Genomic DNA, 18,192 nt, shown 5'->3' on the forward strand with positions numbered 1-18,192 from the left:
CATCAATAACTGCCCAGTTCTTCTTTTGTTTACTGCGAATCAAACACATCATTTGCTGTTTTTTATTCCAGGAAAGACCTACAGTATCAAACACTGAGCTCTTAAAATAAAAGATTTCACGAACCAAGTGGATCAATACTGTGTTACAGGATGTTTACCTATGTAATAATATTACAGATTAGTCCTTTTACCATCATAATAGTATAACCATCATTATCCAAGAACTTGATGAGTATTTTTGGTTCTATAAGTTCTGATGTCCACAAGACGTTTTTCAGGTTTTCACTCAGGTCTGCAGTGTTGATCAATGGTGATTATCCCTAGGGTGTGTATGTGGGTGTGTATGTGTGTGTGTGTTTGTAAGAGAGGGTGTGTGCGCTGTGGGAGTGATGAGAGGAAGTGAAAGTGTTTGAGGGGGTTTATGACAGTCATATTTCACTGGCAGACTACATTATCCCAACAATTCCCAAGGACACACACACATGCACTCACACACACACTCACAAACACACGCTCTCTCTCTCTCTCTCTCTCTCTCTCTCTCTCTCTCTATCTCTCTCTCAGATAGACAGATGAACAATCACGCACACACTCATAGAGTGGCAGTTAAGCAAGACTTGAGAATCTGGCATGCACGCACACACAAACACACACACACACACACACACACACACACTCACAGTGCAGCATTGATCTGCGGGCAGGCCGGCCATATTCCTGCTGTTCTATTTACGGTCGGCCTCGCTGGGACCCTCAACATCCCTTATTAAAAGTCTAAACACGCAGGCAGCAAATGGAGAAAGAGAGCACTGGGATGAAGGAAAACCAATATCAATCACCAGCTTCTTCATTTTTAATTATCATTTGTGCTGTTTTGAATCCTTTAGGCTACCGTAGATAGAGTCAGTTACAGACAGCGTAGGAAGAGAAAAGAAAAGAAAGGAGATAGGAGAAAGGGAAGGCAACCTGAGAACGGAGAGTTATAAAAACAGAAATGGGAAATTCAGGCGCCATTAAATCAGGTGGGTGTATCCTCACACCCTGTCTCAGCCGTCCATGTGGCAGATGCGGTGTAAAGATTGATTAGACATGCCTGTCTGCAGGCAGCAGGAGACTGACTGATGTGACCCAAGAGCTGCAGCGGTGGGGAGTCACTGGAAGGAGTTAGTCCAGCTCATGGGACTCGGTTTTACAATCACATATTGTAATCGGCAATCATTCCTCGAGTGGGGGAAGGGTTAAAGGCTTCGCTGGGGTCATCAGCTGGCCTTCCTCGGTGTTTCATTGCTAGGCCCACGCAGCAACAGAAGAGGATCAGTCGAGTCTGGGTTCTGTTAATGATTCGGTTTTGTTCTGTAAATCATAACCAGCAGCAACAGAACTTCAAGAGGATCAGCCAGGTTTCTTTTGTCAGTGATTCAGTCCTATAGGAAGGGGGTCAGAGGGTCCCAGAGTAACCCACATTTACATTACATGCTACGCTACACCTGTCCTGTCTGACATCAGTATGCTACTGAGTCACATTTAATGGTTGTGATATTCTGTCCATGAAATCAAATTTAACAACGAGAGCCAAACTCAAACGCAGAAAGTGAGAGTGAAACCCTCTCTGGCACCGGACAGTGTGAAAGTCTGTTTTACAAAAAAAGTAATTTTGATAAAATTAAAATGAACTCTATTAACATTACTGTATTTATATCAGAGACATGTAGAGATATAAATGAACTGTTTAAAATAAAACAATGGTTAATAATAAATTAGGTTTAATTTTTGTAGCTCTGGCTATCGATCCAAGCAGTTATGATAAGATAATCTCACAATATAAGGAACATTTATGCAGCTGATTTCACATCTCAATGAATGTCTATACAGTATGTTATCAGCAGCATATTTGTTTTTTGTGTAGCTTCTTGTAAATCAAAGGTTGGTATTTTTGAGTCTCCTTCCAGAGCAAAGTCCAGCACAGACACCGACAGAGCCGTATGTCAGCGTGGTATTAACGCCACTCGGACTGAGGGATCTCATTCTGCATGAGTTCATGCTGGAGAACATCAGTAACCCTGCCAGGGTTCAAGGTTTAGCTCCCACCGGAGCCTCCGAACACAGAAACTCACTCAGGAAGGCACTTTACAGGGAAGCAACAAGCTTCCGCCACTTTTAATACGACCTTTTCAGCTAAAGCCCCTCCACTCCAAACTGCGTCTATCAGAAGGAAGAAGTATTCATCATCTGTCATTCTTATCATTCAATATTTCTGGTACAGCTAATAACACAATCTAGGATATAAAATTGAATACTTCAAGATCTCGGTGACCTTCAGAGAAGCCCGGCAGCACAAACAACAACAACAAAAAGAAACAAAAACATTTAATTAAGTGTATCAAATGTGCATAAAATGAGCAGGCTTTTTTTTAACTGCTGTATCAAATAAAATATAATATAACAGAAAACAACGATAAAGCCTGTTCATTGCACCAGATAACACCATCAACTGACTGCTTAAAATTTAACTTAATGGTTACTCTCTCATGCAAGTGAGCTTAATATCTTAAAAAAAAAGCTGCTTCCTGTCATCCTTTCAAACATATCTCATTATGGATCAACGGTCCGAATTCCTCCTTAAAAAAATGCTGCTGTGTGAATCTGAATAACATATCTGGCTGCACTAGAAGCCTGTGAGGATGATGGAAGTGTTGAAGCTGCAGTCAGACTCTCTGTGTGTGTGTGTGTGTGCGGAGGGGATATGACGGTCTGCCCGTCAGTCTGTGTGGCACCGACTGGTGCCGAGGCATCGCTCAGCCTGTCTGTCTGCCGGCTGACGTCACTCGTATAAAAACAAAAAACAAAAAACTTAAGTGCTGTCCAGAAGTTGTGTCGTCAATGCATCATCAGCTTCACTTCCTTATATGCACAAGATTGTACAAACTAAGCAGTGAGATAAAGCCACAGTTTTGATAAGTGATTAACTAGTACTGCTACTACTTTTATATTTTAAATGGAAAGTATTTGGGTTGTAGACTATAAGTTGGACAAAACAAGACATTAGAGCATCTCTGTAGTAAATAATCTTATTACATTTAATATAATAATACTAAATTATATTCTAAAGCATCCTGGAGACTAGGAGTGTGCCTGAATACAAATACATTATTGGCCAAAGCACAAATAGTGGGTTTTTTTTTTACGAATATTTGTTTCATACAAATATTTTTAAAAATATTTGTTAGTTAGAGGTCAGTCTGCAAAGAGGTGAAGAGTAAAGTTTTAGCTCAGTAGTCAGCACAGTCGTCTATGATCTGGGAGACTCCAGTTCGAAACCCAGTTTGGGAACTTCCTTTGTAAGGTAGTTTATTCATAAACACTTATTGTAACACTTAAAGTTTCTAATATTAAAAGCAGGATTTGTAAGTTTCTTTCCACTTTTATTCGAATACAAATACGAATAATTTTGCTGCCTCAACAAATACAGATACAAATACAAATACTGGACTCTCTGCACATCCCTACTGGAGACCGAGGTGCGCTCCATGTAAACGCTATCACTTCTCAAATATTGTTAATAATCTAATGACACGCACACACCCATGCACAGTGAAATCTGACGGAGGTCTGATCAGCAGTGACGCTGGAGCTCCAACAGCCTGCAAACACTTTAACTGGCGTCAATTTGCTGCAATAATTTGACAAATTCAGACGGAACCAAAGTAGGAATCTAATTTAGTGGGAATCATCTCGTTATAACTGATAAACAGCAGACATGTTGTAATGAATAAGTCGCTTAATGAAGAGGGGAAATGGCTAACAAACAGGAAATTCATTACGGTTTTGTGTGTGTGTGTGTGTGTGTGTGTGTGTGTGCGTGTGTGCGTGCGTGTGCATGTGCATGCGTGTGTGATATGTAATATTGCAGTTTTCCATCTCTCAGTCTGAGAGCTTAGTGCTGCATAAGAGGCTTACAGCGCTGAAATCAGTAATGTTGATAAAGTCTGGGAGCAGCATGTGTGTGTGTGTGTGTATGTGTGAGTGTGTGAATCAGGTGTGTGTTAGTATGCGAGATCGTGCGGCCGTGTGTGACAGATGTGTGCTGGTTTTGTGTGCGCGCGCGTGTGTGTGTGTGTGTGTGCAGACGGGATATTAAATACTCAAAACTGCAATCATGGCGTGGGATTAAAGACAAAGCTCTAAAATGGTGGCACGCTGTGACAGAGGACAGACAGAGGAGACGGAGAGAGTGAGAGAGACAAACTGTAAAGAAGAGGAGAAGAAGAAAACGAGTAAAAAGAGGTTGAAATGAAAGCGTGATCGAGATAAAAGATTAAGCAACGCAGCCAGACGTGATCAGACAAAAAAATCATTAAAAATAAAGGTCAGTTTTGAGCTTAAAATCGCTGTGTTTTCTACATGTTATGGCCCAAAATATGTGGACAACTGCAATAAAAATGTAATATCTGGTTGTCCACATACTTTTGGCCATAGATAATATGACTACCATCTGACTAACTAATTATCAACTGACATTTATAGTCTGACTCCTATTATTTGCACATGTGACTCAGTGGAGCTGCAGTGTTTTCTCAGCTACTAATGAGAAAATAATCCTCTCCGTCGTCTCTACTGCTGCATGAACGTGAGTCAAATTAGAACATGTGGTCCTCGTCCTTCAGGGCGTCTCATTAACAATCAGATTCAGTTTAGATTGGGCTCATTGAAGTGGGATATATATATGGTGGTTAAGTCACTGCTGCAGGAATGCAGTCCTGCTCCGGGAGGGCTAAACGAGCACAAATAGATGATGATATTATTGTCCAGGACGCAGACAACAAATAGCCTCCACACACAGAGAGAGAGAGAGAGAGAGAGAGAAAGGCTCTTCTCATGATGAAATCTCTTTGGTTCAAAGTCACAGTTTTCTTTTTGTTGCGTTTATGTCTTTTAAATTTTTATTTCAGTTATTTTATTCATTTATTTTTTTAAGTAAGGCTCACGCTCACAATTTAATGCCACATTTTTAACCTTTTTGTGTCTCATTTAATGTAATGTTGGTGAGGTTTAGGCACAAAAAATGTTTGGTTAGTGTAGGGAAAGATCATGGTTTGGGTTAAAACTGTAAAATGTGGCTAAAATGCCTGATGTGACACTAAAAATCTCTGGTTTAAATGCCCAATGAGATGTTTTTGCCAACTTTTTTTTTGCCAACAAATTATCTAGCCATCCACCCAACCTGCCTCCTCCTAATAAGCATAAAAATAATCTTATAAAGTAAAAGAAAGTCACATTATATTGACGTCACTTCACTGGGAAGGACTGGCATATTACCTGCATGCAAAATGGTACTTTTGGCGCATGGATTGCACGCAATTTGAAAGTGTAAAGTCGTGTTATTTGTATGCAGATTGAAGGGACCGGGCTTTAGTTTGTCTATTTGATTTTAAGTCTCAGAACAAATGTAGTTCATTTTAGCTCAGCATTACTTTTCTGCACTTTTTAGGTTTAAGTCTTGCCGTTATATAGATTGGTCACTATCACCCGTATTAGTAGTGTAAATTATATTTCTAAAATTCCAATTTTTACCTGGATTTCTATATTATTCATCGTATAAAATCAGATCTTACTGTGCCTTCAAAAAAACATTGTTGCTGGAACAAATAACAGTTCCAGTCTATCTGGAAACTTTAAAACCTGGACAAAAAATACTGCAGAACATGCCTCCATCCTCGCTCTCCAAAACCAGTCACAGTTTCTTAAAACTCTGTCAACACTCACATCATCTTTTTAGCGTCTGTCTGCTGTAACACTCAGTCCCGAGGCTCTAAAACTGAGCTGTAGCCATAAAACTGCAACAGGACATGAGAAGGAAACTTTGACGGCATCAATACTAATTCATTTCCAGCTTTTAGTTTGTGTTTATGGCTTTGCCTCCGTGTCCAAGCGGAGGTCAATATCTCAGCGGAGAGGAGAAGAAGAGGAGGGAAGCAGGTCGATTCTAATTATAAAACAGGTGTCATGAATGAATATTTTATGTGGAATGACAGCGGCTGTATTTGTTCTCTGCGAAAACTGATGAACCAATGGATGTAGCCTGTAGAGAAGTTTCATCTTTACTGGCTGCTGCTCTTCTCTCGATCAGAATTAACTCTTTTCGTATTAGGAGGAGTGAGAATTACAGATTTTTGTCCCTGTAATTTACCTTTTAAGAGATGATTAGCAGAAGCCAAAGCTACAGATTTATTTTGTCACAAAACAAAGTCTGGAAATATAACCAGTTAGTGGAATATATTTGTGCCTCTAGTGAGAAATATAACTTAAGTGCAAAGGGAGGAAAAAACAACATTTTTAAGACCTTAGACACGTGGGTGAAAGTGATTTATATTTAAGACTGTTGCAGACCTCAGTTTCAGAAATTTAAACATAAAACACATTTTAAGGGCCTGAAAACACCCCGAACAAATACTGTATTCAAAATAAATACATGAAAGTGGATATTACATCACTGAAAATTACATAACCATACATTTAGCACATTTTTACACTTAATTCATGCTATTATGGTGAATTAGTTGATGATTCAGTTTCACCTGAGCCACTGAAACCTATTAAAGGACGTTTTGGGAAACACATACACAAGGGTGATATTAATCTTCTCTAAGTGTTTTTTTTTTTTTTTTTCCCCTAAAATGTCAAATTTTTCCTTTTAAAGCCTGTTGTGCGTCGTCAGAAACGACAACACAGCTTTTCATTCGTCTGTACTTGTTACAGTAACGCGGTTTTGTGCATCACGGCAGCGATATTCTGCCTCGCACAGACTTCAGTGGTTTTAATAACCTCAATATCTAAATGGAAATATTTCTTCGTTTGACGTTTTTTTCCGTACTGTCCTTTGCTGATTGCAGCTGTGCAGATGCAGCGTTGTCATAAAATACTGTTATGTCCTTCTGTATCCAGTTAGCCTGGAAAGAGAAAAGAGAGAGAGAGAGAGAGAGAGAGAGAGAGAGAGAGAGAGAGAGAGAGAGAGAGGGGGGGACAAAAACAAATAGAAAGAGAGAACGAGACAGAGAGAAGCTATATTTGGAAGCGGCACTGCCTTGTACTGTATGGGTATGTAATAAATCTGTTGTGCCATAATAGTGAATGGTGGGTCGCACAGCTTTGTGTGTGTGTGTGTGTGTGTGTGTGTGTGTGTGTCTGTGTGTGTGTGTGTGTGTGTGAGGATGAATGGTGGCCTGTCTCGTCCCCCCGTACTGCTGCTCCTTGCTAATTGGTTGTCGGCTTAAGTGCTGCTGCTGCTGCACTATTCTCCAGATAGATGGGATGGAAGGAGGAGAGGGTTGGGTGTGGAGGGGAAGGGGGGGGGTGGGGGGAGGGAAATGATTGATGGGTAAGATGGAGCTGGACCGAAGGATGCATGAATAAAAAAGAAAGATCTGAGAGAAGGAGAGAGAGAGAAGGAGACAGAGGAAACGAGGGATGCAGGGAGAACAGTGTGATATATGAGTGGAGAAATGTGAGCCGAGGAAAGGACAAGGTCGTGTGTTTGAATGTTCCTGCTAACTTTTCCTGCTTAGATTTACAGGTTTGTACATATTGATGAATAAATTTAAAATCAATGCATGTAAGATGTATTCTTCACTGTGATTACTGCTCATTTTATACCCCTGCATGTGTTGGGAATGCTTGTTTTAACCACAGTTGTTTACATCCTGCTATGTTGATTTTATTGTCTCCGCCGCTCGTCGGATTTTCTATTTTTAACCTCATGTTGTGTTTTTCTTCTGTTTCTCCACACCGCGTCCTCTCCTACACATTAATCTCGGTGCTGCAACGTCTTAATTTCCCCAAGGGGACAATTATGGAGCTCATTTCAAAAAATATATATTTATATATTTTCTGTAAAAATCCAATTTAAGGGATTTTGTTTTTTTATCTTAACTTCATCATTCAACAGCTCTAATCTGCAGCATCCAGTTTCAGATTTCACCAACTTTCTGTATGTAAAATGTTGCCAAACACTGTTTGAGTTTTGTGATAAAGAATCTGTACGCAAGAGCCAGAAGTGCTTTATTTCATTTTAAAATGATGAGCTCATGTTGGAAAGTAACTCACATTTCTTACCATTGAAGTATATTTTCGTGTTGCTGGATCACATCTTATTTTGGCTCGATGCAACTTTCAGTCTGTGGGACTTTGGAAAAATGTGCGACACCACTTACACTGGGTTACTGATGTATCATTCCTTTAAAGGGGACCTATTGTGCTTTTACTTATCTTCAGTCATATATATATAATATTACAATGTCAGATTGTGGCTAAAGTATCAAATGTATGTAGAAATAATCCCTGTGAGCAAAAAGCACCGGCCTCAGACTGCTCTGAACGCTCGGTTTCCAACGTTTTTTTCTATTTTCAGCCCGAACCGGCGTTGGCTTGTGACGGATTTCTTCATATGGTCATCTGCTCAACGCACAGAGTGCCAGTTCACTGCTCCGCACCACTAACATTATGGTGTTTTTCCACTGTTTTGGTGGTCACGCCGAGCCATGACTGGAGTCGACTGGAGTGTTTTTCCATTACACAGCAGAGCAAAGTAAAATAAGTTGTTTACCTGTTGGAAGTGTGCTGGTCGTCTGCAGCTCTTCATCATCACTGTGGCTGTTTATGCTTGTACTATTCCTGCCTGCATTGTTTCTAACTGATCCAGTTAGAGGTCAATGTTGTGTCGGCTGATAAAGCAGGAAATGTTGGGTTTCCATCGGCGGTAACTTCACATGACTGTGCTGCAGCTGCCCCTAAACATGCTTCAGGAAAGCTGGCCAATCAGAACAGAGAGGGCCCATCGGGAGGAGGGGGGTTAGCCTTAAAGAGACAGGAGCTAAGACTGCCTGTTAAGAGACGGAGGCTGAACTGAGGGGTTGCATAAAGGGCAAATATGAGATAAATAAGGAGATTTTTGAACTGTGAGTCATGCAAAGCTATTCAAATGGAGTCCCAGAATAAAAATATAGAGCTGGAAATGAGCATAATAAGTCCCTTTTAAAGTCTCCAGACAAGCATGACCCCATACACCAGACTGCATGAACCAAAGCTTTAGGCATGTTTTATTTTGATAAGAGGAAGTTTGAAGCGTGACAGTTTGTGCTAAACAATGAAGCTGCAAGGACAAGTTTTAAACTTTTTATCAGGTTATTTGACATTCACATCTCAGGACAGTAATATAAAATTCCCCAAATTTCAGTGACCTCTGCCAGGTTCTATATGACAGCTGGGATGGGAGTGTGTGTATGCGGGGGAGTCGAGGGAGAGGAGGGGGGGGGGGAGGGCGGAGGGGGGGAGCAACTCATGTCTTTCAAGGAGTGAGAGGAGAGGAATGAGACGCTTTGGCCAAGACACAGCAGTAAGTCTCTATTCTCTGTTCATTAGACTGGGCCTGTTATTCCCAACACACACACACACACACACACACACACACACACATAAACACACACACACACACATGCACACACACACGCACGTAGACAGGCTCTTGCAGCAGGTGGGCCTTTTGATTTGTCACCCAGGAAGAACCGTGTCTCATTTGCATACAGATGCCCCCTTCAGCGCAGAGGAAGGGTACACACACACACACACACACACACACACACACACACACACACAAACACAGACACATACACACATGCACGCACACACACACACACACACACACACACACACACACACACACACACACACACACACATAGCTCCTTCAGTCCTCCCCTCCAGACTGGGGCCCATACAACCCTCTCTTTCTTTCTTTTTTTCTTTCTTTTACTTGTCTCCCTTCCTCCCCTCTCTCTTTTCAGTTCTTCTCAGCTTTGCAGAGATTTTGGCAAACAAACCCCAGGAGAGAATGTGTGTGTATGTGTGAATATTTTTGTAGACGTATAAGCACTTCCTCTGTGCAAACTTTATATGGATTTATGTGCTCATATGATTTTTAATGTATGTTTTTGCTTTTTGGTTTGTGCATTTATTGTGTTCTAGTGCATTTACATGTGATTATGTGTGTGCGTGTGTGTGTGTTTGTGTTTGTGTGTGTGTGTGTGTGTGTGTGTGTGTGTGTGTGTGTGTGTGTGTGCGTGTGTGTGTGTGCATCTTGGAGGCTCTTGCACCTTGCATCTGTTCTAGCTGGCAGAGTTTTCAGGAGTCTCGTGTGCCGGTGTCAAACAACGGTGGCTTGTTTGCAGACCCAAACACTGAACTGATACACACACACACACACGCACACATAAACACACACACACGCACATGCTAAGACAACAAGAATGAGAACTGAAATTCAAACCAGATAAATACTTTGAGACTAATAGTGGAGTTTGAAGTAGAGGGGAAAAAAGAAACGTAAACGCGGATGGAGGACAGGAGGATGTGACATGAACAATCTGTCCTCAAAAGAAAAACAACAGTATAGGTCGAAAATTCAGCTGGCAAAAACTACTTATAGTTATGTTTGAGTGATAGATGCCATCTGGTGGCTGTAGCAGTGATGACCCGAAGAAGTGACGCAGTTCAGATGACGTCAATATAGGGTGACGAATCCATAACTGGCGGCAGCGGGTTGGGTCGACGGCTAGATAGATGGCAAAAAGTGAAATTAGCTGCAGGAGAACGCTTCCCTGCTTCCAACTGCGAGTCAGGACAGTTTTTTAAAAGCTATAGCTACGATTGTTTTGGTGTTTACTGTTGCCATGACTACGTATGTTGCCTAGCATTAAAGAAGTAGTAACTTTAACCCACACCACGTTTCAAGTGATCTCAACCCAAGTCATGATCTTTTCCTAAACCTAACCAAGTGTTTTTTTGTGCCTAAACCTAACCAGACCTTAACCGCAGCGTTGACACACCATAAAACATCATCATTTTTTAACAGCTGTTTGTAATGGTTTTGGAAAGCCTTCTGTTGCCGATTGAACTCATGGAGAAAAATGAATGAACAGATTCATTTCGTTGCCACATACAGAAACCTTTTTATTTCCAACATGAATTCCAGGCTGAAACTCTAAAACATATTTAAGAGTGGCACACTGTGTGTCCGACAAGTCTCTGACAGAGCTGGAGAAACCTCATGCTGTGATTGGCTCGGGGGGCTGCGATTACATCAGAGACTCCGCAGGCGCTATGACAACACTGAGAAGTCTCAGGGAGTTTAACTGGAGGTGGGATTGTTCAGCGCGATACAGACGAGAAACAAAAACCGACCGCTACCACGTTTGATTATGCGACAGTAATTTTACCTCTTGAGGTTATTTTACTTGAGTAATTCTTACAGGAAGCCTGGAGATTGTGAATATTATCTCAGAGAGAAAAGTATGCGGCATAGTAATGGATTTGGGTCAGATAAATATGTTTCACCACACTGAATCATTCTGCCACCTGCCACTGAGTTACACACAGCTGAAAGGGATGCATATGAAGACACTTCCGTTTCAACACAGCCCTGCTTTTCCACATGCTTTGAGGTTGCACAAAGTGGAGGCAGAGCAGGCGTCAAACCACAGAAATACACATGAAAACCGATGATATATTATATACTTTTCAGTTTTTTTGGATACGCTGTTTGTCTGGCTAAACCTAACAACACATGGATTCAGGATACCAGCGCCGTTGTGCAGAGTAAAAGTCCTGTTTTCTGTTTGTCTTTTGTTTTGCAAACCAAACTTCTGTGCGGTACACGAATTTCATAACGATCTCCTTGCTGGGGAAAAAAAAAAAATGTTGCCAGTGAATGTAAATCATGCCTCATTGAAAACATATTTACCAAAGCAAAGGAATGCATTCATACATAAATGCATTTTATAGCAGACGGCATTACGTTTTGCAGAACTTTCACGTGTTTTATTAGAAAACGACACACCCGACAACAAACAACTCAAACTTTCGACTCACAGCAGGACAGACACACACACACACACACACACACACACAGATCAGATCACAGCCTCTCCCCCTCATCACTGCGCCAGTCACATGTCACGTCAGGGCAGAATTAAGACTTTAGACAAATATATAATTTCACCTCTGATCCTGTAATCCTGATGTCTGGTGGACTAGTGTGTGTTTGTGTGTGTGTGTGTGTGTTGGTGGTGGAGGGGGTGCAACGTGAGCCCAGTCAAGGCCCCTCTGTCCCTGAGGACTCATGACCTCAGACAACACAAACTTAGGGCCACACACACACACACACACACACACACACACACACACACACACACCAAACTCAGCATAAATCCGTAAATCTGTCCCACAGTGTTGAAACAAGGCTGTAGTTTTCAGCTGATTTGATCTGAAGGAAACTCACTCAGCAGACAACATTTAACATTGTGTGTGTTCGTATGCGTGTGTGTGTGTGTGTGTGTGCATATATGTGTTTTAACATCATGAAAAAAAATCATCGTGACACTCTGCCTTTACCCCTTATTTCCTTTCAATGCATCTCCAAATCAAAACCACCTTTTTACACTTCCCTCATTTTATCGTTTCACTGTTACTCATCAATCCATCCATCCGTCCATCCATGCAAATGTATGTTTACTGTTCTGCTGATGAAGCAACCTGAACCTACCTTATAACACTCCTACATTGTGTTATATCCTGCATTTTTAGTGCAGGTGTTTTGATATATCTTATGCTATTTCTTTGTGTAACTGGGCAAATACAGAAAGACAAAAATCCATCCAATTTTATTATTATTATTATTATTAGTAGTAGTAGTATTTTTTTGTAAGTCTTGTATTGCATGTTGAGTATTTTGAGCTACCCTCTTAAAGATTGAATCCTGTAAATATTGTAATATGTAACAGGAATGCCTAAAGCCTCAAAAAAATGATTACAAAAACAGTAAATATTAATTAAAAACTACATATACAGTGTAAAAGTATTTTAGGATGAAGTTTTCCTTTACTTTCCCAACCCCACCATCCATCCATCCATCCATACATCCATCTATCCATCAGCAGTATCGGTGTCTTACCGGGGTAGAAGTCTTTGGATTTGGACAGTTTGATGGTGGCTCCGGTCTCTTTCTGCAGCTGGACGATGGTCTGACCTCCCTTCCCGATGATCGAACCCGCCGCATAGCTGGGAATCAAAACCTTCAGGAAGTACTCGCCTTCCTCTGCAGCAGGAAAAAGGAAACAGGAAGTCAAAGGGAGCTACTGCAGCTCAGATTGTTTTTACTTGAAATAAAGCTGAAAAAGAGAAATATTACAAAAAAGCTACAATATTCATTATTAGTCTGTTTGTACCTTTGTCCTCACGCTGGCCTTTTGTTTGTATATTTTTTCACGTCAGACAATTTTCATTTTTAGTGGGAAAAAAAAATTACTTCACATCCAAAGAATCCTTTTGTTTGAAGAAGTGTAAACTGTGAAGTGGAAGGAAAGTGTTTGTCAGTAATCACAGTCTGACAGAACAGATGCGAGCCGGTGCCGCATCACTACGCCAGAGCAGAACAATTTGTCTCTTTATCCGTCTTTCGCTCCCTCTCAATCGACTATCCGAGGCTTCCCAAAACCGCATAAATCCACCCAATCACATCAAACGATGACTGATATCCACGACAACTAATTATTTCCATAATCTGATGATTCCCTGCTGGCGTTATCTCTCCCCCTTTCTCTTCATGTCCACTTGCGCGAGCCTCTAAACACACTCTCCAGATTGGTCTGATCTAATTTCAGCGTCAGGCCTGAGGAATCTGGTCCTTGTCACCGCATTGGCACACAGGGAAGGAGCTGAGGAATATGCCGGCTTGCTGGTTTTGTTATTTAAGCTAATCAGATTCAACCGACGCTTGTGGATGCGACGGCTCGCTGATGCATGACGCCACATGACACGCACAACACACACACTCACACGGATTCATCAAAACGTTCAGATAAACTCACATAAACAAACACGAAGCAGACGAGCACAGATCCAGATATTTTTATCCTGCTAGCATGGAGGCCGCACCTGCAATGTGGAATATAGTGTAAACTCTGGATATGAAAGGAATCTGTGCCATCTGTTTCATGTGGTCGACATATGGTCAGGTAACCCGTTCATTGGACGGTTTTGGTAAATGTCGTCCTGCATCATCAGAGCTATATAGACCGAGAGAGGAAAATCAAATTCTGGTGACTGACACGCTATAATTTACTGCTGCACCTCATTTATCCTCTTCAGTGTCGCAAAAAGCTCATGAGGAAATATTTGGTTGTGAGTATTATTAGTTGAGACTGCAATTAGAAGTCATGTCCTTAAATGCTGTGGAGCTTCTAAACCATCCAGGATAGTTAATGTGAGTGTGCCGTGCGCCTTTTACTCAAGTTAAACGATGTCAGTTGAAGCCACCAAACTGCAGAACTGCAGATAAAAAATGTATTTGCATGTGAATTTTAAAAAAAAACAACATCTCAATTACAGGTGTGTAGACTGTTCTCAAAGTAGAGATGAGACAGCTTCGACATTTGCGCTTCAGACTGAAGCCGAGAGGTGAAACCGAAAGGTCAAAGCAGAGTCGGGGACAGATTCGGCGGCTTCGCTCGGGGACATGGTGACCTCAGGCGAGGCTGGGACTGAACCTGTGACCTTTTGGCTGTAGCCTGCTGCTCTTTTTGACAAAACAAGTGTGTGAGAGAGAGAACGAGCCGCTCTCTCTCTCTCTCTACTGTCTCTTTCAGGAGGGATTGACAGAATCACAGTAACAAAGATACGGAGGCGTCTCATGGAGGTGTACTGGTCAGCAGGGATATGTGTAAGCATGTGGGGGTTTGGGACTAGGTAGATAAGAACAAATCCCTCCCGTTCAGAAACAGACGTGCCTTTGTTTCCATGGCGATGGTATCAACACGCTGTAGGTCAACTAAAGCAAAGCACCACCTCACATTTGTTTCCTCATTCCTTCCTCTTTAAAGGGCTCTCGCCCAAATACTTCAGTTGAGCAGGAGACACTAATGTACGAATTCTGCTTTTCTCGTCGGTCGGTCGACAAACTGCAGATTATAAAAGTCCCCAAACTAACATAAATAAGTCTTTATCATGCTGTAGTTCATTTAGCAAAATCTACATTTAGGAGCATGCTTGTGAATCTTCTTTTTATGGTAAAAATCTGTTTGTCAACCCTCAACATACACAGACAGACAAACTATAAGACAGAACTGTATTAAAGAATCATTCAACGACCAAAGTACACTAAAAAAAAAAAAAAAAAAAAATCCCTCAGTGGAAAGATGTTTCAAGGAAAACTGATTCTGTTTCAAATGTAATTTATCAAAGCTTTGTGCAGCACAAACAAAATTCCATTCACTTCAACTGTATTGAGGTGGGGATCAGACATCTCAGAGGAGAATATTTCGAAACCCCGACTTATCTAACCATAAGTATCTGCGTGGTCAGATACTGTTGGTGTTATTTTGTGTGATGCTATTAATCTGACGATATGAGGCCATAAATCTGTAACAAAAACCACCATTTCTTTCATTATTGTATCACCATGTAGCTGTAAAATACCTACTCAGTTTTTATAATCGCAGTGTATCAATAAATGAAATAAAATGAGAATATTATAAGGATTCATACCCTTAATAGAAATCCATAATCTTTTCAGTCTACATTTCAGCAACAATTTGAAAAGAATAAATGTTATTCTTTCATTTAATCCCATGAATAAACTCTTCACTATCTACATTTTGAGGTGGGGTATCTGCTCTGCACATAGTTTCTAACACGGCTTTGTAGTGTTATGTCTATTTAAACTGCCACTGATTCAATATGTCTCAGCACTTCCCTCCCATGCAGCATTCTTCATATTTGATAATCCAGGACACATAACCTCAGGAGGCAGATTAAAATAGGATTATTATTACAGGGGCACACTTTATCACAAGGGTGAGGCACCTTGTAACACTGCCGTTCTCTGACTGCCGCCCAGGCGAACAGCTGAACTGTAAAAATATACATGGAGCGCAAAAGAATATTAGAATATCCTGCTGTTATTGTGAGATGCACCAGATCCAGTCAGATGAAAGATTTATGATGCCATATAGCTAAACTGAGGCTTATTAAATGCCTTTTAATAGCTATAACTCTTTATAAATATCTCTTACACTTCCGTCATAACAGAACAACAGTAGAACTGAGGTGTTTGTGACAACTCGCTATCAATAAATTGAATTTGTGAAAGTCCCTGAAAGGTTTTCAGTTAGAGATATGCTGGGAGTTTGCTGTGGTCTAAATGTCAGCACACTACAATTTAAAATCATTAAGATGTTGTCCCACCTGAACAGAACAACCAGGGGGAGTGAGGAAGATGTTCATCAAGCCAGACGGACGGCGTCTATACACACCAACAGAGTCCTGAGCAGAGGTCTAATCAGACAAAACAAGTGGATACACCTGTTTGGGTCGGGCATGGCTGTGTAAATATCTCACCCATTGCTGGTTGTGAGACTCTACTGAGATTTAAAGATTGAATTCCTCTTTCTGACCACCAAATGGTGCCTCAAAATCCCCAAATTTCCTTCAATCTCACCAGAGATGTTGTGAAATCTCCATGTAAACTAATGCCTTTAAGGCCCCTAAACACCCATGTTCCACCCACACAGGTGTTCACTTATTTTGGATGATGTGCACAGACAACTCAATTCATTCACATTATATGGTATGGAGACTTATGAGTATATATTATAAACACATCTGAGTTACTCAACATTAAGTTGGATATATTGGGGCTTGAGTTGACTTGGATGTTGACCTGAACATCACTTACAAATCAGAAACTGAAATTATTCCAACTCTGATACTATATGATTGGGATATAAATGGGAATAACCATATCTGTGTACCAATTCCATATGAATATTGTAGCTCTAAGCAGGTTTAGAGTCTGTGTATTATGTTCACAACAAAGAAGCCACAAAATTTTAAACTGTCAGCTGGATTAAGACCTTGAGAAACAGGAAAATATGTGTAATTTCTAAAAGAGAAAAAAAAAAATCTTGTGTCTGATTTAATTTCTATGAAGCTGTGAAGCTTGTTGTGCTCCAAACTATCTACGTTTGTAGAGGAACCGTAGTAGTAGCAGTACAGTGTTTAGTGTGTTACACTCTGGGTGGGCTCTGTTCTCATCTCTCAGTGTTCAGCCAAGTCAAAGCATGAGCACACAGACAGGAAATCTGACACTCCCCTGCCTTTCCTCAGCTCTGCTAGTGATGAAATACAAACTACAGGGAGCTCAAACATGGATGAACTGAACCTCAGTTTACCCACTTTTTACTTTGGCCAATAGCCTCCTTTTGTTAAAAGCTTGTGTTAATCTGAACTCCCTGATGTGCATTAGTAAAGCAGGTGTTTTCACTGAATTTACTTCTGATTTTGTGTTAAATTAAAGGCTCTTCCCCTTGGACTACTTACCAGCTGGAGCTCTCACTTCATCCAACTTTTGTTCTGCAAAATCATCATTGGTTTTAATGGATGCATGAGGGGATTTTTTTCTAAAATGAAAACATCTATAGGATAATAATCAACCCTCACTCCTCTTTCTCCCTCTCTTCTATCATCTATCCGCTTTCTTCTCTCCTTCATTTCCTGGTATCCTTCCCATGCAGACTGAAGTTTTAGATCTAGAAACATTTCTTAGAAGCAGAGCTGCTTGATAAGTATTAATGATCTGAATGGCTAATTAACCCTGTGTAGGCGCCGAGCCACAAAGTAGCAGTCTTTCAAAGCGCACACAAGCTAATTAGCAAAAGATGTAAGTTAGGTCAAGAAACCAAAACAAGGCTGAGTTATATTTTGGTTGGTGATTTCGAGGAAGTTTGTTGAACGTGCTTCACCTCTTTTTTCAATTATTTTCAGCTGTTTTATTTGCTTCTCCTGTCTTGGATATGGTATATTTTGAGCTGGACGCTTCAAGTCGAAGTTTAGCTGCACTGCGGCTCTTCAGCAGCCCTTTTACGGTTTCCTGATGACAAACATTTATGCTCCAGCTTCATCTTCCATTTCACAACTGGCTCCTCGCGCTCGTTTTCAAGAGCGAGCCTGGCGAGAAACTTGCTCATCTTTAATTTTTCAAAATATTAACAGGAACCTAGGAACCTTGGGGAAGCTGGCTATTGCTAATTAGCTGCAAGTAGCGACGAGACATGATGTAATGTTTACTGTGTCTAGTTTTTGCTCTCTG

General features: G+C 40.9%; 1 protein-coding gene across 1 annotated transcript in view; it reads right to left on the reverse strand.

Annotated features, from left to right (window-relative positions):
• Positions 1-18,192, reverse strand: part of nova2 (NOVA alternative splicing regulator 2) — an 80,377-nt gene that overhangs the window by 46,632 nt on the left and 15,553 nt on the right. Inside the window, exon 3 of the mRNA XM_044354056.1 lies at positions 13,000-13,143. Within this exon, the coding sequence (XP_044209991.1) occupies positions 13,000-13,143 (144 nt within the window). The remainder of the gene's footprint in view (positions 1-12,999; positions 13,144-18,192) is intronic.

This window comes from Thunnus albacares, chromosome 6 (genome assembly GCF_914725855.1).
Source record: "Thunnus albacares chromosome 6, fThuAlb1.1, whole genome shotgun sequence".
Lineage (NCBI taxonomy): Eukaryota > Metazoa > Chordata > Actinopteri > Scombriformes > Scombridae > Thunnus > Thunnus albacares.